At 37.3% G+C, this 22655-nt stretch overlaps 1 protein-coding gene across 2 annotated transcripts in view; it reads left to right on the top strand.

The window, feature by feature from the left end:
* BNC2 (basonuclin 2) overlaps positions 1–22655 on the top strand; it is a 412566-nt gene that overhangs the window by 244283 nt on the left and 145628 nt on the right. For both annotated transcript variants that reach the window (XM_011990863.1, XM_011990862.1), the window contains one exon: positions 3035–3137. In XM_011990863.1, the coding sequence (XP_011846253.1) occupies positions 3035–3137 (103 nt within the window). The remainder of the gene's footprint in view (positions 1–3034; positions 3138–22655) is intronic.

Genomic DNA, 22655 nt, shown 5'->3' with positions numbered 1-22655 from the left:
GCAGGTATGAAGAAAAGAGTAGACAGTTTCCAATAATGGAAATTGAGGAAAGAGTTACAGGGCACCCTGGCATCCTTGTTAGGCTGGGTCCTGGAGGTCTGCTTTACCCAGACCTGAATACTAATCTCTGCATAGATAGGTGGGAACAGTCTGACTGAACTGTCTGTTCCTTTCTGCATACCTGCATTTTCAAAGTGTGTAGTTCACGGAATGTAACAGCTTGGTCTTGTTCCGAGTGCCCAGAAGAGGGTTGGAGGCACTCAGACATGAGCTGAACGGAGGCAGCCGTGAACATATTCACAAGAATGAAAGTATATTCATTTTAACTCTTCCCAACTGTCTCCTTGTAATGCATGTACGTTTTTGAGGCTTAACTGACTTTGATAGTTTTATGATAATTTATGTCTTTGCATGTGGGTGAGTTGGCCAGTGATCACATTGGTTCTATTTTGTTGTGAATAAATAGTATGTCAAAGTTTTATGCTGTTTCAAAAATGTTATTTAGAATAAAACTTCCTTTGAAGCCGCAGTAGTCTTACTCAAAATATTTATTTAGGCCATATTGTTTAAATATATATAATTCCCTTAAGGGACAATTGTAGTCTATATAAATCTGAATTTAAAACAAATAGACCTTCTGGAATTCATAGAAATACAAAATGGATATTCTAGTGCTTAAGTGTTTATATACAAAAGGAGTTGAGGTGTTCCAGTGTTTGTATGTTTAGGTACAAAAAGAATAGAATTCACAAAAAGGAATGATGATCTAAAAAGTTGAATTCCCAAATATACCAGATGTATAAAGTTATTTAGGAAGACAAAATATTTGAATCATAAACTAATTCAGAGTAAGTGAATGAATGATTCAACCAGTAAAAAAAAAAAAATACACATAAAAATAAAGCAAATCCACAGTCTCTTAATTTGTTCTGATCTTAAATTTGTTCTGGGTATAATTAAAGTTGATGAAAGTGTGCTTTAAACAATACAAAGTTAGGATATTTTTATAAAATAATTAAATATTATCAAATTAATGATTGAAATATTTGTGTCTTTTATGCTAGAGTTTATATTAACTGTCCTTGAAATACCATCTCACTTTATTGGCCCTCCCTTGATTTTGGTAAAGCAGAGGTATTTTTTTTAAAGCATTTATGAAAGCTTTTATTATTGCACTTCGAATTATATAAATGTTTTAATGTCAACATAGTTCCCGTATCTGAATTTATAATTAGATAATTTGTAAAGTTCCTTGTTTTTAGTGGAAACGCTGTCCTCTAAGCTCTTTTTATTTTGGTCACCGTACAATCAAGTTGTGAGTTCATTAACTAATGGACATGTTATTTAAGTAAACTGTTTCTAACTTGGGATGTTCTGATACATTTCTCAGTCAACAAATTATTGAAATTGAAATAAGAACTTCTGGAAGAAATATTTCTCCTTATAGTCTACAAATTAATCACTTCTATATACAACAAAGTTTACAACCTAGCTACAATTGGACCATATTTGGAAGAGAGATCCTGAAATATCAGGGAAGATTATACAATTAAATATTTCCCTAGTGTTAAACAGAAGCACAAATTAAAGATGGGGGTGAAGTATGAATGGAGTCTACAGTGAGGACTCCAACATCTGAAACCAAATAGGGATCCATAGATTTAATGTTAATTAATAGAAGAGAAATATTTTACACGTGCCTGATCCAAAGCATAGGGAATGGTAGAAGCCCACTCAGTCTTATTCTCTGTGAATGGAATTTGTCCCAATTACGTTAACAATATCCAAAATACTGCCTGTTACAAATGAGACAGTCTGTATAAAAATCCACATGGTTCCAGAAGTATGAGCATCTGGAGCTGTGTAAGTGAGCATGGCTTTCACGCACGGAGCTGCAGTTTCAGGTATCCCCATGCCCACCCCTCCACCCCAGAATCAGTAATCATTGATTGCATCTAAATCTGCAGAGAGATCTTTTCCTGGCAGTTCAAGTAGTTACAGTAGATTGTTAATCTGCGAATGATCAGACTAAATCCCTTCTGTCTTCAGAATTTCCATGCAAATTAGAATTAACTGTATGAGGTAAATTTATTAACTGTAGTCCGAGAGCATAGGTCAGCTTCAGCACAATTCTTAAACATACGTTTTTATTCATAAAAAGTTACCCTCCATTTATGCTAATGTTCTATGGATTCATTTTATAATATTAACTGATGAGATGGTTTTTTAAAGTAGTTATAAGGAAATGAAAGATTTTTAAGTGTGTTTTTCAGTTTTCTGCAATACAGGTGTACTGTTCCAAATATAAAATATTCACAGAAATGATTTTTTCTGTTCCATGTCTGATCTAAAACCAAAATTTAAACTTATTTTCTTATGTCACCATTGAAATAAGAGGAGGACTGTTTTGTATTTTTCAAAACAGGAACGAAAATGGAATTAATAAAGAAAAAAATAAGGAATTGGGATGTGATAAATAATAACAGAAATATGTTAGGTCTTACTAATCACAGGAGTGTCTTTAAAATATACTTGAGAGTTTGGCACAACATTTAATTGAAATTCAGCAGAAGAAAAGTAGTATTCTAATAATAATATTTGTGTGCCATATTTTACTTTCACAGACATTTCACTTGAATATTATTTTGTTACAATGTATTTTTTGCTTTATTGACAAGTGGATAAATTTAAGTGGAAATATATATTAGCAGCAATATACTTTTTCCTCTTTTGGATTTGTGATGTCATAAATCCAGTATCTTATAGAATATGTAATCTTTTATTTTTATTCTAAGTTTGTAATCTAAAGGTTACTATGAATGACCTAAAACATTGTATTAGTGAATGAGCTTTGTTTTCTTTACCTTTTTTTATAAGAGATTGTGGCGATATCTAAATTTATTTTTAAAACCCTCCAGGCCCCTGCCATCATAAAGCCTTTAAAAATGGAAGTGGGCATTATTTATTAAAATGGTGAAAAGAGTATAGTATCTTTGAACAGATGCTGACCTTTTTTTCCTCCTTTATTTTTCAGGCCATCCGTTGCACACTGGTAAACTGCACATGTGAATGTTTTCAGCCAGGGAAGATTAACCTGAGGACTTGTGATCAGTGTAAACATGGCTGGGTGGCACATGGTGAGGAAAATCTGGGCTTTTCTTCCCGTTCTTATTATGTTCATGTTCAAGTGTGTGTGTGTGTGTGTGTGTGTGTGTGTGTGTGTGTCTGTCTGTTTAGAGCAGTCACTGGCCTGGAGAAAAGAGAGGTCAGCTATGCTCCAAGTGTTAGTTAAGATTCAGCCTGTGGCTCTCAAACAGCATATTCTCAGCTCCAAGAAGCAATGCTAGGCAAGCAGCTCTCAGCAGAAGGCCAAGACGTTTATAGGACAGTTGGGCTGTGGAGTTCTTACTGAGCATGGGCACAGCCAGCAAACACCAGGCCTGATGGAAACTCAAACATACCACAGTTGGCCTTTCAGGGCCTGGACCTCAGAGGGAAGCTGGCAAATCCTCTTTGCTTGAGAACTCCTCGATGACTGCTCACCCTTGTCGTATGTGCTAGGGGCTGAGTTTATCCTTCTAGATGTTAAATGTTGTATGGTCTCAGGTGGATGAGAGAGTGAACGGGAACATTATTTGGCTGGTATCTGAAAACATAACCTGTAAATACTCCCTTTCAGTGTGCATGGGGATTGGAGGTGGTCGACGTAGGTAGAGTGTGAGCTCTGTGTAGGTGTGTCCCGGGGTGGGGAGACCCCACGCGAAGGATATGAGTGTTGAGGCTTTTTGCCAGGTGCACAGAGTCGTTCTGTCGGTGTGCCCTGACTGAGCGTTCAGCATATTCCTGTGTATGGTTTACGTTTGTTCTGTTTAAGTAAAAGGAGACTTGGAAATAAGCAGAGTTTTTTCTTTTTTTTTTTTTTTTTTCACCTCCCAGACTGTAGAATTTAAAAAGATAGGTAATGTTTATGAAAAGAAATCCTGGCTTGAGATTTTTTGATAGCCCCGGGTATTGCCTCTTAAGTGGACATATTCTTCATTCCCAAGCGGTGCCAGACATCCAGTGGGTTGTATTTTTATAAATGTCATGTTATTCTAGCAAGATCTGAGGTAACGACACCGGGCCATGCCTTGAAATGCTTTTAATTTATCATGTACCTTGCTCGTGAGGGTGTGTATGCTGGAGTTGTGGGGACATTTCAGCCATGTTTCTGTGAGAGAGAGTACTCTGAGAGGAATACCCGGGAAGGGGTATGTTTCCACCAGGCAACGTCAATCCTGCAATCCTTCATGCCCACAGGGATAGAGCGCTTTCCTGCTTTATTAACAAGGCCCCAAATCAGCAACAATTCTCAGTCCGGTCTTGAACAACAGACGAGCTGCAGTTAGTTCTGCAGTCTCTTTATGTTACTACATTCAGTGATTTCGTCTCTCGTCCTATATTAGTTTGCTGGGGCTGCCATGACAAAATACCACAGGCTGGGTGGCTTAGACAGCAGAAATTTATATCCTCAAGGCTCTGGAGGCTAGAATTCCAAGATCAAAGTGTTGGCAGGGTTGGTTTCATTCTGAGGCTTCTCCTCCTCGTTTGTAGATGGGCACCCTCACATGGTCTCTCCTCTGTGGGGCATGCCCTGGTGTCTGCAGCCTCCACCTCCAGGGTTCAAGCCATTCTCCTTCCTCAGCCTTCTGAGTAGCTGGGATTATAGGCATGAGCCACCACGCCCAGCTTATTTTTGTATTTTTAGTAGAGATGGGTTTTCACCAGGTTGGCCAGGCTGGTCTCGAACTCCTGACCTCATGATCTGCCCTCCTCGGCCTCCCAGAGTGCTGGGATTATAGGTGTGAGCCACTGTGCCCAGCCCCGGTGTCGTCTTGTGCGTCAAATTTCCTCTTCTAAGGACATCAGTCAGATTGGATTAGGGCCCACCCTAAGGGCCTCATTTTAACCTAATCACCTCTTTAAAGACCCTATATTCAAATATAGTCACGTTCTGAGGTAGTAGGGGTTATGACTTCAACATAGGAATTTTGGGGGAACAGAGTTTAGCCCATAACAGTTCCTAAATAAACTTTTTTTCTCTGAAGAAGTGTTGGTTTTGCCAGGTAATAGGTACAGAACTTATGTCCTAAACCCATCAGAATTGTAAGAATATTGAAGGCAGTATGGGTGTAGACTATTCTGAGGTCAAATCTTGGCTCTGTCACTTCATGACATGTTAATATCGCTGGACTTCAGTTTTCTTGTCTGTAAAATAGGATTAATAGTACCTACTTTACAGTCTTATTATGACAAAGAGAAAATATATGAAGCCTTTCCAAATAATGCATATTAAAAGTACAATGGACAGTAGATGAGCAGTAAAGGGGAGGCCAGTCATTAATCAAAGGGCTTTTCATTTATTCACTCTCATTTTTGCCAAAGCTATCTTATATTATCATTATCTATCTACTATGGTAGCCTTGTGAGTGTAAAAGTTAACTGTGTCACCAGTTTGTTTTCTCTATTTAATGTCCATGTGCATATTACATTAGTAATGTAAAAGTAAAAGCAATGTTTTTTCCTTCTTGAACAACATAAATTATTCCTGGCCAGTGATTGTTTTGAGGACTTTCTGAAGAATGTCATTTTTCACCCAACTTGAATAAGATGTTTCTGTTACACCAGACTGTGCTTTTCCTACTGTACCATTAAAAATTCTATGTTTCTGGGATACTAATTTTGGTGTTTCTCAGACCTTAGTAAAATGAATTCTAATTATTTCCCTTATGATTATCACCTTGACTTCTCTTTTCCCACAACAGGGAGATATCTGTATATAGCTCAAAATACATACACCCAGGCATGCGAATTCCACACTTTCCCCATTCGTGAGGCCAAATACAGCAGTGAGGGGTTGGCCTCTAGCCTTGGAGTTGGCAGCGGGATGAGAGCACCCACTCTTTTTGCCCCTAGCATTACAACTAATTGCTTCATTCCACCGCGCCTGCACAGAAACCCTGAAATCATGTCTCTAGTTACTTCTGCTCAGAGGTGAAACACAGCATTCTTTCCGGCTGCCTTATACTGTGCAGTGTCCTGGGTGTGGGGCAACAAGGAAGTGACTTGGGTTTTCTAGTGTGTAATTTTCCTCTGAAATGCATGGAGCAGCAACAAGACTACCAAAATACATTGCCCAGAATGGTTTCATAGTAGCACTGAATGCATTCTACCTGTCATTATGTCAATAAAAGAAAATTTAATATCTGCTGCTAAAAAATAACCAAATGCCAAAATCATGTATTGTCTCTAAAATTAATTTTTAGAAATTTGTTGACCTCCTTTCTTGAATAAATTTTCCTTGTTAGCAGCATTTTCAGTTCATTCCTAAGATGTTGGATTTCATGGGTCATTATATACCATATCTACGCACATATGTGTGTCCCTGTATATGTACACACACATAAACACTCATTCTCTCTGTTGACTTAGATTGCTTATTAAAGCTGCTTAAGTTGTTGACATTAGCTGCTTTACAAAAATCTTTAGAAATGTGTTTTAAAAATAATTAAAGGCTGGGCGTGGTGTGTCTGACAGCCTATAATCTCAGCACTTTGTAAGGTTGAGGCAGGTGGATCACTTGAGCCCAGGAGTTCAAGACCAACCTGGGCAACATGGCAAAATCTTGTCTCTACAAAAAGTACAAAAATCAGTCTGGTTCAGTTGCATGTGCTCTCAGTCCCAACTACTTTGGAGGCTGGGGTAGGAGGTTTGATTGAACCCAGGAGGTCAAGTCTGCGGTGAGCTGAGATCACGCTACCACTTTCCAGTCTGGGTGACAGAGCAAGACTCTGTCTCAAAAATAAATAAATAAATAAATAAATAAATAAATAGTGATTAATTCATTATACTGCAACACCTGGGTTTTGGAATTACTAATACTTAGTGAGCTGTGTTACTTTTCACAGAGTATTTCCTTAAAATCCTTAGCACTATTGAGTTAAGGGGGGAAGGAATATCAGAGCAGTTCTGAATATCAGTAGGTATTTCCCACTAAATTAATAAAGGATTTCCTACCTTACCACCACCCTGTCCACATTAAGGAATCTTAGCTCTTTCACTCTGCTAATAGAAAGCAGGGCTTATTGAATTTACTTAAACTTTTTTTTTTTTGGTAAAAGATGACCATACCTAGTCTGTAATATTTTAGTTGGTGGGCCAGCAATGACTCAGAATTTCTAATTTTGTCAAGTCTCTGTAAAAGTACTCCAGTTTACTGCCACTACTTCACTGAAATACTATAAATACTATATTTTTTACTTTCCCTTGTTTGCTTTATCTTCTCTGTGCTTTTCCTTCGTTTGCCTAAAAAGATCTGAGCATGGCTTGAAAAACAGTAACAACGAAAGTTTTCTAGAAGTTCAACTCTTTTTGGTTCAGAAGTGGCAAATAAGATTAAGATACCAGGGTAAGAGCAGTAATGGGCTCCTTTTCTGGTGATGTAATTTTTTTTTTCTTTTTACCCTTTGCCTCCACACTAGAGTAGTAATTTGGCCATTCACAGAATTCAGACTTCAGCCAAATATTTTACAGAATATTAAAAATTAGCTGGTACAACTAGAATACACTCAGCATTGGGTACAGGTGGAAGTGAGTCCTACTTACTTTTCTCCCTTGATGAATACCTGCTTCTGATGGGAAGCATTACCAATAAGAGTTTGCTGTCTTTGTGAAAAAAACAGGAGGCATGATGTAAAAGTTGAGGACTGCTGCACTTAACCTTTTTTATTGTTTAATGTTTGCAAGTTAGTTTTAATGTCCATAGTTTAGATGAAGACTTTATTTCTAAACCATTAAGATGAAGGTAAATAAAACAGTAAAAATAAGAAAGAGAGCAAACTGAATTCTAAGCGGTTTTAGGAAATATTTAATGATAATCCAATACAACTGGAAATTTGTTTTATCCCGTGATATTTGATTTGTGTGTTTGATAAAAGAGGTGGGCAGATTTTAGAAAGGTAATTCATTTAGAATTTTTTTTAAAACTAGATCAGTAACCTTTACTTCGATGAAGCTCATTTGTTAAGACTATCTCTTTTGGAAAGAAAACAAAAAAATAAAAATAAATAAAAAAACAATTCCACTGTTTCCTAGGTATGTGAGGTGAGCATTTGGCAAGAATATGAGACTTGATGAATAAAAAATACATTTTATAGCTTAATGCACCCACAGCAGCTTTCTCTGTGCAAATTATTTTTTTCTTCTTTTTTTCCTTTGACTTTAAATAACAGGATATGCCATTCCAAAAAGCTGCATGAGTACTAGAATTTTCATTCACTTTCAAAAGATCTGAATTAATACCAGTGTTATTTCCTTTGGCCGAGGTCTGCCTGCAAGAATGCTTGTTGCACTGGAATTTTGAGACCTTTCTTTTATTATGTTCTGTAAATGTGATTTCCTTTTACTGCATGCAGTTCATTCGAGGAAAAGATAGTTTTACATTATTACTTTAATTATTTACTAATTAAGCCAGCTTTTTTCCTGCCCATATTTCATCCAAAGTCCTCTGATTTTTTTTTTAATGTAAAGTGAGCAGACCTGGTCTACATCATCCAGATCATCAGTCAGTAGATATTTATTAAACATATCTCATACATGAAGGATTGTGCCAGGTAGCCTTCAGTTCTTCACCACAGGAAATGATGAGAAGCATAAAGTTAATTTAGTGTCATATACCAACCAGCTTTATGGTTTAATGTACTGTAAGACTTAATATGCATATAACCCATTAATTTCAAACCTTTCTTTTTTTGTAATTCACTGGATATAATTTTTCTTTTCATTTCTCAGCATCGTTGAATTTGAATTTTCAGCTTGTATTTGATATGTCTTATCAGACCAGGGGTATTTATAGAGACCCTCACCCAAATAGAAAATATAGAATTTTCTACTGAATCTGAATATCAGTAAACAATAAATGATTTTTAAATACAAATATTACCATGCAAATTTAGGTGAGAGTCCTTTATGTTTCTTTGCTAAATCTGGCAAGCCCATACCTAAAAGAAAATCCTATTCAGACACAATTTGCATAAATCCTAAATCAGGGCTGTTGGTCATGAGCATCCTATAATCAAAAAGGCTTTGGGCCCAAAAAGGTTTTGGGCCAGGCTCTGTGGCTCACGCCTGTTAATCCCAGCACTTTGGGAGGCCCAGGCAGGTGGATCACGTGGTCAGGAGATTGAGACCATCCTGGCCAACATGGTCAAACCCCATCTCTACTGAAAATACAAAAATTAGCTGAGTGTGGTGGCACATACCTGTAATCCCAGCTACTCGGGAGGCTGAAGCACGAGAATCACTTGAACCCAAGAGGTGGAGGTTGCAGGAGCCAAGATTGCGCCACTGCACTCCATCCTGGTGACAGAGCGAGACTCCGTCTCAAAAAAAAAAAAAGCTTCTGATTATATCAGTCCTACGTTTAGAATCATGAGATCTCAGTATTCTATTTACAAATTCCTCAAGTTTGTTGGAGGCATGGTAGTTTGTAAGGACTTAAAAGCAAAGCAGATCAAAACAAGTACTTTTTCATTTTGTCCTGTGAAAGGTCACATGTCTTTATTATTTGTCCCAGTCTATGTTCTTATAAATTGTCTAAATATCTGTGAAAGTCATTTGTTCCCAACTGGTAACTCTCTAATATTCTCCCTGACTTGAGTCCAAAACCTAACATAACTAAAGTAGTCCAGTCCTTTCCTTGCCAATCTCTTTTCTTCCCTAGTCTTCTGTCCTTCCCACTCCAAATAGAGATTCCTTTATCATAAGAATAAAGCATGACATTTCTGTGATATCATGCTCATTCTGAGTGACTCCGCAACAGTGTCCATATGATAATTTGTAAATGTGTCAAGATAAAGAGAGGAGACTGAAAAACAAGTTTCCTCTGACAAAGGAAGATAATGTTCCCAGCAAGCTCTGGCTTGGAGATTATCCCAACAAAAACAACATTTTCTTTCGTAGAAATTTTTTTCCAGAGGGGTGTTTAGGGCTTGGTGAACAGTAGCACAGGCACTAATTTGAGTCCTCGGGGGAAGGGAAGTACATGCTTAGCAGTGGCAAAGTGAGAACTAGATCCTTAGGGAAGATGTTTCTAGGGCTTTGTTCAGAAACACAAGGATAGAAACACTATCGTCGTCTTCCCTTGATGCACTCGTTTGGAAAAAGTGGAAGCTGTTGCAGTATCTGCTTAAAGAATTTGTCTTTCTAGTGCACTTAGTTTTTCCAGATTGTAAATACTGAAACCCGGCTTTGCCTAGCTGCAAAATTCTCTTTTGCTTAGGGAAAACAGCTTTTAGCTGCTTCCTAGTCTTGGTGAGGCAACTGGATTCTGGTCTTTCCATGAGCAAAGTCCTTGGACTTTTTTCTTCGTTTTAGAGAGCAAAAGCAAGGCCATTTTCCCGCCTGGCACAGGAGGCTTTTTTGGGCTTGACCTGAGGGCACAGTGCCCTCTTCTGCTTCTCTCCTTTACTCCCTGATCACTGCTGATAAGCTCTAAAGGGAGGACATCCTCACAAATGCAAAGGTTTGGTGCTTGATTAATGGCAGTAACTATTTTCTTATTGTGTCCCTGAGCAGCTTTTGATTTGTTTCTCAGCCTGCCCACCTTTCGGATGGTGCTTTGAACTCCTTAAATTTTCTTTAAACACAGCACAAACAGTGCCTCCCCTTCAAAGTCCTGGGCTCTCTGCCTGTTAGCTCCCCAGATTTTTTTTTTTCCCCTAGCTCTTGTTTTATTCAGATGGAACATAAGATGAGGCTGGCAAGACCTGGCCTCAAGTGTAGTCACTGCTGGTCTGCTGGTAAGGAGTTTCATGGGAGGGTGTTGAGAATGAAACACACAGAGCTGTATCCCCGGGATATAAAAAAGCTTCAGGTGAATGAATGGGAGGCAATATACAAAATAGGTAAGAATGTTGTTCTTGAATGAGACTGTTTACATTCACATCACGGCTCTATCACCTACTGTAGGTAGAGTCTTGTCGAGTTGTATAATCTCTCTGTTCTGTCATCTGTGAAATGTGAATGATGATAGCTCCTAGCTCATAGTGTTCTTCTAAGATTAAAGGAGATAATCCAGCAGACTCATACATAGTAAACATTTAGTGTTAGTTGCTGTTATCACTAAATTCCTATAAAAGTAAGACTTCAACACTGTGGACGTGATAGACATGTTTTAGCAAAGTAGAGTGATTAAAAGTTGGGTGTGGCCAGGCCAGTGGTCAAATCCCTTCTCTGCCTTTTGTTAGTAATGCCTTCTCTAAGACTCAGTTATTTTATCGAGAAATTCAAATAATGATAGCAATGCATCTAAATAACATAGATACATTTTGAGAGAGGCTTACAGGAAAGAGTAGGGTTAGCCCAACATTCTGGCACAACAATTTTAGGAGCTAGTATTGTTATTACTAAGACAATAAAATCATCAATATGAATGATAATATCTAGTGTCTCCCTTAAGGTACGAATGTGGAATGTGATGGGATGAAACTATTTCTCCTTCCAGGGAAGGTTATCTACAGTATGCAGTTGCAGAGGTCAAGTCACCAGTTCTTTTGGCTGTCAGACCAAGCATTCCCTAAGTGAAATTGTTTTCCCCAGCAAATCCAGTACAGTTCCATACCTTCCATTTCCCCTAAAATGTCATTTGAACCCTTATTTGAATACAGTAAGGAATATTTTACACCAAAAGTCATTTTGAGAATTGCACCAGTTAAAATAAATTATAGTAATATTTACCCGCTAAAAATCCAAAAGCTGTAAGTAGGTGAATTTTAGGTAGGATTAAGGCTACTTTTACCTATTTTCACACCTATCGTTTTGCATGTGAAGTGCTTTGATCAGCTCACCACTTTATCATTTTATTGCATTTTATTACATCATAAATTTTTATGTCTTGCTAACGATCCTACAGGAAGCTTAATTGTTTATAGGAACATCTTAATTAACTGGAGTTCACCAGGTTAAGCAGAACACAAATTGAAGGGGTTATAAATGAAATACACTAAACTCCTCTCCTTTTACTCAGGATAAACTAGGAGATTCGGCTGGGTCATAAGGACCCAATATGCCTCAGCAATATCATGTTGATCCTTTCAACCACTCTTCCTTCTCTATTGTGTCATAAATGGTGACTTCTTCTAACTCCTCTCCCCTCTTTACTGAAGTGTGAAATTGCTGGTTAAGTATAGTATTTCAAAGATAACTCTGAATTGTATTCTGGGAGCCCTAAAATAATGTTTATATATCCCACTTCTTACCAGGTTTTGCCTTTGTAGATGTTTATATATCTTCAAAAGCTTCTTGAATTAATTTGTTATTAGTTCGCATATACCCAAAGAATTGTGTAAGAAGTGCTTTAAGTATTACTTCACATATCACCACAACTGGATAGACTTGTAGCCAGTATTTATTAAAAGGCCCAGTAGTGAGATTCCTCTCTCCCTGGTACTCAGGGAAATCCCCACTTCGACCTCATGGGCCTCTTAGCCTTCTGTACAGTCAAGTGACACTGTAAATTTAAATGCAAGCCCATCTGATTGAAAGGACCGTCTCAGGCCTTAATTCTACTCGCCAGTAAATGTAAAGGCAACTCTAAACCTGGCTGTCCAATAAGGAAGCCACTGTTATGGCTGCGAACACTTGAAATGTGGCTAGTCCAAATTGAGATGTGCTGTAAGTATAAAGTGTACACCAAATTTGGAGCTGTCATCTTATTTTAAAAAGAGTAAAATAGTCATTAAGAGTTGTTCTTCCATTGTCTCCATATTGATAATATTTGTGATGTATCGTGTCAAATATATTTTTAAATGTCACTTTATTTTTTACTGTTTTACTTGAAACTAAAAAAATTAAAATTATGTGTCTTGGCTTGAATTTTATTTATTTATTTATTTATTATTTATTTATTTTTTAGACAGAGTCTTGCTCTGTCACCCAGATGCAATGGTACAATCTCATCTCACTGCAACTTCCCCTTCCTGGGTTCAAGCAATCCTCCCACCTCAGCCTCCTGAGTAGCTGGGATCCCAGGTGTGCACTACCGTGCCCAGCTAATTTCTGTATTTTTTGTAGAGATAGGGTTTCGTCTTATTGCCCAGGCTGGTCTCAAGCTCCTGGATGCAAATGATCTTCCTGCATTGGCTCCCAAAGCACTTGGATTACAGCTGTGAGCCTCCGTGCCCGGCTGTGAATTATATTTCCATTAGATGTGGTAATTGTAGGCTCTAGGTGTGAGATAATATATTTGGAGAGCTAAAGCCTAGGTTAAAGTGGTTTGGTGGCAAAGTAGTTAGAATTGGTGTGAGAATCCTAACACCCTAAATCCAGGCTCTTGTCCCTTGACTCACCACTGTAAACTCTTTCCCAGTTTTTCGTCCTTTCACACTTGCTGCACTATTGATCCTGGCCCGTTTTTCCTGTCCCTTGTTCATCAAGAAAGTGGGATTCCCACCCCTTTACTCCCCTCTCCACCACCACTCCCCACCCCCGGAGAAATTAAGTGCTCCCGTCTTTATTTTCTCAACACACTTTGCTGAGACCAGAGGTTTCTGGGTAATACTGATCCTTCCACTAACTTGGAAAGCTCAGGAAGGGCACTTCATCTTTGTGTGCTGGAACCTAATGCAGCATCTCTCATGTGCTCCATGGAGCAAAGGTTTATTGAAACTCTAAGCCCATGGAAAAGTCTCAGTCAGATTCCTAATTGCCAGTTGCTTTCCCAGCAGCCTCTTCCCGTTTTAAGATATAAGCACAGCCCACAAATACCTTGTCTTTATGTCCGTTTGCGCATTTTTCTTTTCCAGTTCTCATTCTATTTTCACCTTCGCAGTTTCCCTCTGTCTTCAGACAACAAAATAAGTGAAAGGTAAGTGGGAGGTTTTGGTAGCACGAATATCCGGGAAGTAAATTTTAGATAACTTAAATTTGTTTAATCATTAACAGATGTTGGTGTTTTTGTTTTATTCAGAAGATAAGATCTTGAGTGAAATACCTTCTACTTTCCAGTTTTTTAATATTCCTTTGCCTGCAAAAATCTGAGGGTAAGACATTACCCACCCGCCTCCTTTTGGCTAATGATGTTTTCCACTATCAGTAAAAATTAAAAAACAAATCAACCTCTAACATAAAAGAAAACACCTGTTTGGCTTGGAGAACTTGGCTAGGGAGGTCTTTTTTCTGACATGCCAAAAGCGACCATCACAGGGCCCCTTAAAAAAAAAAAAATCATTTTTTTTTCTATATTTCATGTGAGCATTGGCAGAAACTCTGACAAGCAGTTCTTCATATTTTATTATGTTCTTGTCTGCAGAATCTCTGTCAGGCAAAAACCTTGTCAGCGGAAAACCTGTCGTAGGATCAGAGGAGACAAAAACAGGTGTCACACAGGCAGTCAAAACTGAAGGAAAAAAAAGATTAGGCTAAAGAGAGAGAGGCAGACAATTACATTAATGCCATTGCTTTTATCTTATAGATGTGTGTTATTATCTCGGGGTGCTGAGTGCGCAATTGCCTCAAAGAAAAGTAGACAGGAGACAAGGGGAAACTTGATAGTTATTAACTGAAGAGGCAGTGTGTCAAAGCTGGATGGGGTTCAAAGTTTTGCAAGGGAAAAAAACTGCAGACAGCAAGCAACGGCTGTGTGGTTCTGCTTTCGGCTACATAAACCGAGTAGCTATCTAACATTTTCTACTTGGAAACAGATCATAGAGAGAAAAATTAATGAAAGATTTCATTTGGAGTTTTTGGGGTATAACATTTATCCTATATATATGTGACTGAATCATATAACCTTTTCTCTCATAAAATCTTGCTACAGTGTGAGACATGGTGAGGCATGAAGACAGGCATTTGTCAGTTCAGCTGTGTTGTTTGGATATATTTAAAACACCTATTATCAACGCACTTTTAATTTTAAAAAAGCTATTAAGAAGCCCTTTTACTAAGTGTGAACATCTGTATGTGCAAGCTGTAAATTAGGAGATCACATATGTGTGCCTCAGTCAGAGACTAAATGAATTTGGCAAGTGTTTTCTATTACTGGTTTTTAAATACAGTAAAATATCTAAAGGAAAAATTGCTACATTTTATACTTTGTATTGACTCTTTTGATTGCGCCTGTTGGTACTGATTAATTGAAGTTATCTAATTAGAAATTTTCTAATTAGAAATTAGGGTTACTATCATGATCAAATTAGTAGACAGAATTCAAAGCACTAACCAGTATCTCCCCTCTGTTTCTTTGTTCAGATTATTTCAGGAGATGTCACTTCTTTTCTGAAAGTTTGCGCTCCATTAAATATATGCGATGGTATAAAATACTTTCGTTTTGCCAATGGTCTAAATCCCCAAAGAGTTTTTGCCTTGTTGATGACTCATACATGTCAAACAGCCCACTAATAGAGGATGGGGTGGTAACTTCAGGTTTCCCGATCCGCTCAATCATATGTTGATCACATTAGTGGAAAAATCAGCAGATACTGCTTTAGTGCTTAACATTTTCTACTCATGCATTTAAGATTTCGTTAGGTTAGACTTTTCCTAAGCCCTAAGACTGCCCTCTTAACCCATTTTTATGAGCAAATCTTTACATAGGGTCTTTTTATCCCACCCGTTACTGATACAAAGCAGTTTGATACTTGATATATGCATTAAGCAAATCCAGCAATCCAGAAGAAAACACACATCAGTGCCAAAAGTGTGTGTGATAGCCTAGAGATTTTAAGGGATTACAGTGGGGAAAAAGGATTGATTATAGATTTAGAATGAGATTCCAGCCTGAATTACTGGGGGAAGGAGAAAAAAAATACTTGTGACACAAAGGTGACATTCATTTTTTTTTTTTTTTAAAAAGTCAACTGAGTATAATAATTTCTTTCTTTTAGGTATTTCCCTACCAGATGCTGGCTTTTTATGTCACGACTCTCTCTCAATTTTGAAATATTTTTTCGCATGCGATAGTTTAAAGCATATGTTTTATCAAATAGTAAATATGCCTTGCCTTTGTACTTTTTGCTTAATGAAATTCTTATATAGATATATGCTCCTTTAAAAAAATTAAGACTTTAAAGTAAGTAACTGGGGAGTAGGGTGATTATTTTCTTACAGAAGAATTCATATTTTTGTTTAATAAAAGGATGTACGTAGTTAATTCAGGTAGCAAATCTCAATAGTTACTTTTAAAACAAGATATGTTTTATAGTCAGTGTACTGTGTATTTAATCCATTGATATATAAACTGAATAAAGTAGGGTTTGTGTAGCCAACTTTCAGCTGGCAGTGGCAACTGGAGATTGGATAGAACAGCAGCAACAATAATAATAATTTCCAAACCTGGTTTCAGCAAGTAGATTCAATTACTAAATCTCTTCTTAGCTCTACTGTAAAATTTGCAGATAAAATTTTCTCTTTGCCTGTTACCACCTTCATGTGGAGTTGCTGCAAAAGAGCACAGGCATGCCCCCAAAAGTGGGCCATGTAAGAAAGAAGAAGCAGGAGAATAAGTATAATCAAGGACCTGCTTAATCTACTAGCCAGGAGAGAGAGCTTCTGAACAACTGAGTGGTGAAATATTTTTATGTGTGCCTCACTCAGACTTTAATGCTTTTCAAAGTCTGTTTTGAGGACTTCATTATGCATAAGGCCACGGGGGCAGATGCCAGTCAGTTTCAAATATTGGCTGTGTAGTCTCAAGTGGAGCTCAGCTTCTACCTGGGACTAATTGTGGGTGTTTATATGCATGTGTATATCCACATACCCTGAAAGCTGTATGTCGACTGAGGTTGATTAAAATCCATAGGACAATGGGTCTTATTGGAACTACTTTTGTCCCTCTTCCCTCCCTATAGTTTGGAATCACATTTGTAATAAACCATGATAGTATTTATACATTATCTCTCATGTATTAAGAGAAAAGAAAAAAAAATCAGGGACCATAATTCAGATAATGTATATAAGGTATGGTAATGTAATGAGGATTTGTAGAGGTTCAGTGGAGTTTGTTCATTTTTAAAAACACTGACACACTATTTCTTGAAGAAAAAAAATAAACCCTTTGTACATAAGGGTTGACAGTTTTTATCACCACACTTGGGGATCAACTCTTTTAGCTACATATCATTCATTTTCTTCTTTTCTTAAAAAAAAAAAAAAGCTCTAGAAGCAAGCCTTCTCTCTCCTTGGTATTAAATATCCTAATTAATTCAACCTTGACAGTTACAGTTAGAAAGTTGTGACTTAATGGAACATGAGTTATTTTGTACTTAACTTGCTCCCAATTACATAGTTCTTTCCCTCAGAAGTAGTGAATACAATGTGCAGATCTAAATATTACTTTAAGTCATAAGAAATTTTTTTCTTAATCACAATTGTTGCCTGCCTTCATGATCTCCTGATTCACTAAAAAGTTTTAATATGTCATCATTGCCCTTTATTAATGTTCTCCCCAAGTGTTAAGGCTTTTATTAGGATCTAGCTTACATTCTGAGAGTAGGCCAACTCTTTGCCTTGAGCCCCGATACTCTTGCCTGGTAAGAGAGCTGAGTCTTGTAATGGGAAAGGATTGATGCGATAATGATTCCAAAGGGCCCCTTTATGAAGAAATTCTAAATACACAAAATCCCATTAAACCTGTGGAAGTTCATGGGCTAGGTACATTGAAATGACATATCATTATATTAGGTATAGTGTGCTTATTATGAAGTGCAGTATAATTGAAAATTATTGGTTGTATCAGCAAGAATGAAGAGCCACCACCCTCATAAATTCAGAGGTTATGGCCTAGACATTTGAAGTAGGAGTGGTAAAAATATTCTGTTTATAAATAATCAAAACTTTCAAATCTGACCCCAGAAATTGCTCCAATAAAAATCTCATCGCTAACAACTTTTAGAACTCTTAAAGTAATCATGGAAAGAGTTTCATAGAAACAATCCCTAAAGACGTGTGTTAAATGTTAATCTATTGGAAATTAAAATAGTAGTCTAGGATCCAGAGTTCCTAAAAGCTGACCATTTGATGTTTGTAATTTGGAATTCTAAAGAGAGTTGAGGCAAGAGACCCGGAGTTCTCAAAACAATTAGCCTTGTAATTTAAGGCTCACTTGGCTTTCTCCCAAAATAAAAGAATAAGCCTTCTTTTTTAACTTGTAAAATTACTTCAAATTAGCATTAAAATTTTTAAAATATCCAGGGCAGGACTGAAAATTAGTGAAATAACAGGTTTCCATTTAGACCCTTTTCATACAGATTTTTAATTGTTTTATTCTACAAAGTAGGTGGTTTTGAAAAAATCATTCTACTTTACATACTTCTTATCTTAATGAATGGCTGTTAGCTTCACACTGCCATACCTGAACAGCTAGATGGACTCCACTGGACCTCAGGACCTGAAATGAGCATAGTCCTGTGGAAACCACCTAAGTCACTTGAATTTGACTTTTAAGGAAAGTTGTGTTTAAAAAAAGTTGTGGAAAACTAAGAACTATAAACTATCACTGAGAGCCAATTTTGTAGGATCAGTGAAAAGCACTTTTATACTCTTACATTAAGAAAAAAAAGTATCTGAATATGTCCTTATTTCTGTGACCTTCACAGAAAATATTGGAAGTGAAGTCTGTAGAATTATAGGTTTGCATTTATTTTAATTTATTTGAAGGTTTGAGGAGCAATTCCTGTTACTTAAAATAGAAATAAAAAATTGTTATTCACATTTCATGTGATAGATGTGTTCTTTTATAACTACCCCTCACATACCCCCAGCACTATTTTATACATTTGAAAACTGAATTTTATATAGGACATTACTTTGTTCTTTAAGTTAGCAGTATAGTTAAAAGTACATATTACTTTACATTTATTACCTATTTTGCATTATATTTTATACTCATTTTACATTTATATTATATACATTAATGAAGCACAGAAATCCAGCTGTTGTCCTTATGGCAATTCTGTTCCCACATAAATGAGTTTTCTTCATTCAGACTCAAGTGTCATTTTGGGGTCCTGTGGCTTAGCCACCATGTTCCTTTGGAAAACTGTAGATCTTATCAAAATGTTTATTGAAATTATATCCAGGCCTCAATTTCTCCTTTGTTTTATAGCCGTAAAATTGCCAGTTTAAGCTTCTGTTTCTAGCATTTTGAGGAAATCCAAGTAAATTATGTTCCATCAGTAACCTCATTCACATTTTAATAAGCTTGTATTGTATGAATTTGTTTCCTTTTTTCTAATATCCTTATCTTGCAGTTAAAGCTTTTGCTTTTTCCAGATGAAATTCTCTATACTGAAAAGAGGTTAATTGACCCTTTGTTTTTCCTCCAGGCCTTTTACAAAATAAAAATACTTGTTTCTTTATAGATGCTCTTCTTACAGTCTTACTGTGTGACTGTTCTCTGACCCCTTTCCAGGGTCTATACTACACCTTTTTCTTTTTTTTTTTTTTTTGAGACGGAGTCTCGCTCTGTCGCCCAGGCTGGAGTGCAGTGGCCGGATCTCAGCTCACTGCAAGCTCCGCCTCCCGGGTTGACGCCATTCTCCGACCTCAGCCTCCCGAGTAGCTGGGACTACAGGCGCCCGCCACCTCGCCCGGCTAGTTTTTTTTTGTATTTCTTAATAGAGACGGGGTTTCACCGTGTTAGCCAGGATGGTCTCGATCTCCTGACCTCGTGATCTGCCCGTCTCGGCCTCCCAAAGTGCTGGGATTACAGGCTTGAGCCACCGCGCCTGGCCTACTACACCTTTTTCTATAGCTATAAGGCCATCAGTCTAGCATATTGATCACAAAGCTAGTGATTTGTGCTACTATTGTGGATGATTTTCATAAAGTCTGTGTATTATGATTCAGTCTGTGTACCTTGCAATTAAGATTATTTTCCTTAACCATATTAGACTTCTATCCTGCTTTTCTACTAAAAGTGCATTGTAATCTCCCAAATAATACTTGACCTAGTAAGAAAGAAAATATGACAAGTTGACTCAGGATTCCTGCTTAGCTAGCAGCACCACCTTACCTTCTAAATTGCCTTAATTATCCACCTTCACTTAGTCTGTGAGGGGGTGCTGTCAAGGACAAAAGAAGGGTTGAGAAAGGGACATGGATGAAATGAAGAATCTGGTGGCATGGTGGAATCATACATTTACCCTTCCAGCAAAAATAGAATGGCTTTTTATTCTATTATATACACTTAACTGTGTTCATCCATCCAACAATATGATTACTCAACACTCTTGAGTGATTTTGTTTCAGGTATGGTTGCTGCTCAAAATCAAGGTCTTGAGATAAGTAGGAACATAAGTGATCACAGGAAATGGTAGAGTCCATTTCCTCTTGTATGAGGAAGCCTCTCTAGGCTTCATAGAAAAAGAAAATAGAATATAAATCGAAACTGGAGAGAAAAGGTAGTCAGAGGAATTAATAAGAAAGAAGAAAGACACTTGAACAGCGTTGAAAGTAAACATTCTGAGAAAATACAGCTTTATGGATGGAACCTCGCTTATCTTTCTGGAATCATCTTGGGTTCTTCTCTTGTTCATGTCCTAGCTGAACTGGCTTTGCCTGGAATACCCGAATCCCACCCCACTGAAATTATGTTCTCATGTCACATACCCAGTTTGTAATTTTGTGTGTTAATGTATTTTTTGTTTGTTTTTTCCTTTTTTTTTTCTTTTTGAGACGGGGCTCATTCTTTTGCTTAGGTTGGAGTGTAGTGGTGCGATCTTGGCTCACTGCAGCCTCCACCTCCCAGGCTCAAGTGATCCTCCCATCTCAGCCTCCCAAGGATCTGAGAGTATAAGTGCGCACCACAGTGCCTGGCTAATTTTTGTATTTTTTGTAGAGACGGGGTCTCTCCATGTTGCTCAGGCTGATCTCAAACTCGAGCTCAAGTGACCCACCCTCCTCAGCCTCCCAAAGTGCTGGATTACAGGCATGAGCCACCGTGCCCTGTAATTTTTAAAAGTCTGTTTCTTCACTAGTCTATTAACTTCAAGTGGGCCCAAATCATATCTGTTTTGTTCTTCACTAAATCTCTAAAACTTAGCATGGGACAGAAAATACATTTAGTGACCAAATAGTAAAGTGCTAGTAATATGTGAAAGCCCTGTGAACCTCACTTTGGGCAGATCAGAGGGCCCATGTCAGAGAGTTAGTAGGCTGGAAAGTAAATCAATCTGTCCAAGGTCTTCTGACCCAGGTTAAGGATTTTGTGTGTGGGCGAGAGAGAAATGGAGCATTTATGTGTGTGAAGAGGCTGGGGGCATCACTGGAAATTTTGAACAGAGAAAAGACTTACTTGAAGCAGTATTTTGAGATGATTGACTTGGTTTTATTTAGCATATAATAGGCCAGTGAGAATAGAGAGAGACCAAATCAGTTAGGAGCCCTTGTAGTAATGAAGTTATGAAGGACTAAAAGCCTGCTCTAAAATGGTATAAATTAGACTAGAAAGAAGAAATTGATCCAGGAAAGACCGCAGTGGAAGAGTTTAAAATGATTAAGGATGACGATGACCTAGGGAAAACAAGGGACACTAGTCAGAGATAATTTTGAATGTTCTTGCTAGATAATGTTAAGGGAGACAACACCGCCACCAAGATAGAAACTTGTATCTACAGTATGACCTCAACTGTATAAAGTTATGTATCGAAAAAAGTAGATGTAGATACATCAACATATAGACAATCATTGCTTTGGGTGGTGGGATTATGGATAATTGTCTTTTTGTTTTCCTTTCTCTTGAAATTAGAACATTTTCTCAATGAGCACCTGTGAGAAAATGACACACAAAAAAGTCTGATTTCAAATATTTTGGCCTAGTTTCCTGGTTCTACCTTTCCAAGCAAAAGGAGTCAAGTGTGTGTTTGGAGTTGAGCTTGGGGAGAGCTAAATTTAAAGGTTAGGGATCATCTGCATAGTGTAGGAATAGTTGGATTCCTAGGGGCAAATTATCACAGGAGGGCAGCTGGAGAGTCAGTTTGTCTGGAAACCTGATGTTTCCTCTGAATCTCGGTTGATTTTGCCTCCAGATCTTCCAAACTGGAAAATCCCAATCATTTTGTAGCTGTGCCTCATCTTCACTACAAGCATCTGTGTTTCCTCTTACTTCTTAGCTTGGTCTTGATTCTATGCTTTCTTCTCCTTTGTCCTTAAATTAAGATTGTATTCTTCAAGTCACTGGCTTGCTTATACTTAAAATAATTTTTCAAACTAAAGACTACCCTAACATTCTCGTATGCTAAGTTACTTGCCAATATCTTACAGCAGGTAAGTGGCAGAGCTGGGATTAGACTCTGGCCCTAGAGACTCTGTCTTTCATCTGAAAGACAACAAGCACCTTTTAAAAACACTGGAAACGTGAAATCGTTGCTTTCTGTCATTATTTTTTAACCTTAACCTGTTGTTTCCAGTCCTTTTCCCCCAAATAACATTACCATAAATGTTCACTGGAAAGTCTTTTATTACTCAACTTAACATGCATGCCTACAATGAAAATTAATAAAATATCTAGAAATAGAAATTTTATTTTAAAAATTGTCATCACAGTAATAAAATCCAAGCAATATAAATATTACAAATTTTAAAAATTTGTTAAACATAAAGTGGATTTTTGTTAGAAATGT

Source organism: Mandrillus leucophaeus, unplaced genomic scaffold, assembly GCF_000951045.1.
Source record: "Mandrillus leucophaeus isolate KB7577 unplaced genomic scaffold, Mleu.le_1.0 Scaffold384, whole genome shotgun sequence".
NCBI classification, from domain to species: Eukaryota; Metazoa; Chordata; class Mammalia; order Primates; family Cercopithecidae; genus Mandrillus; species Mandrillus leucophaeus.
Note: the sequence above shows the minus strand (reverse complement) of the source record. Positions and strands in the feature narration are given on the sequence as shown.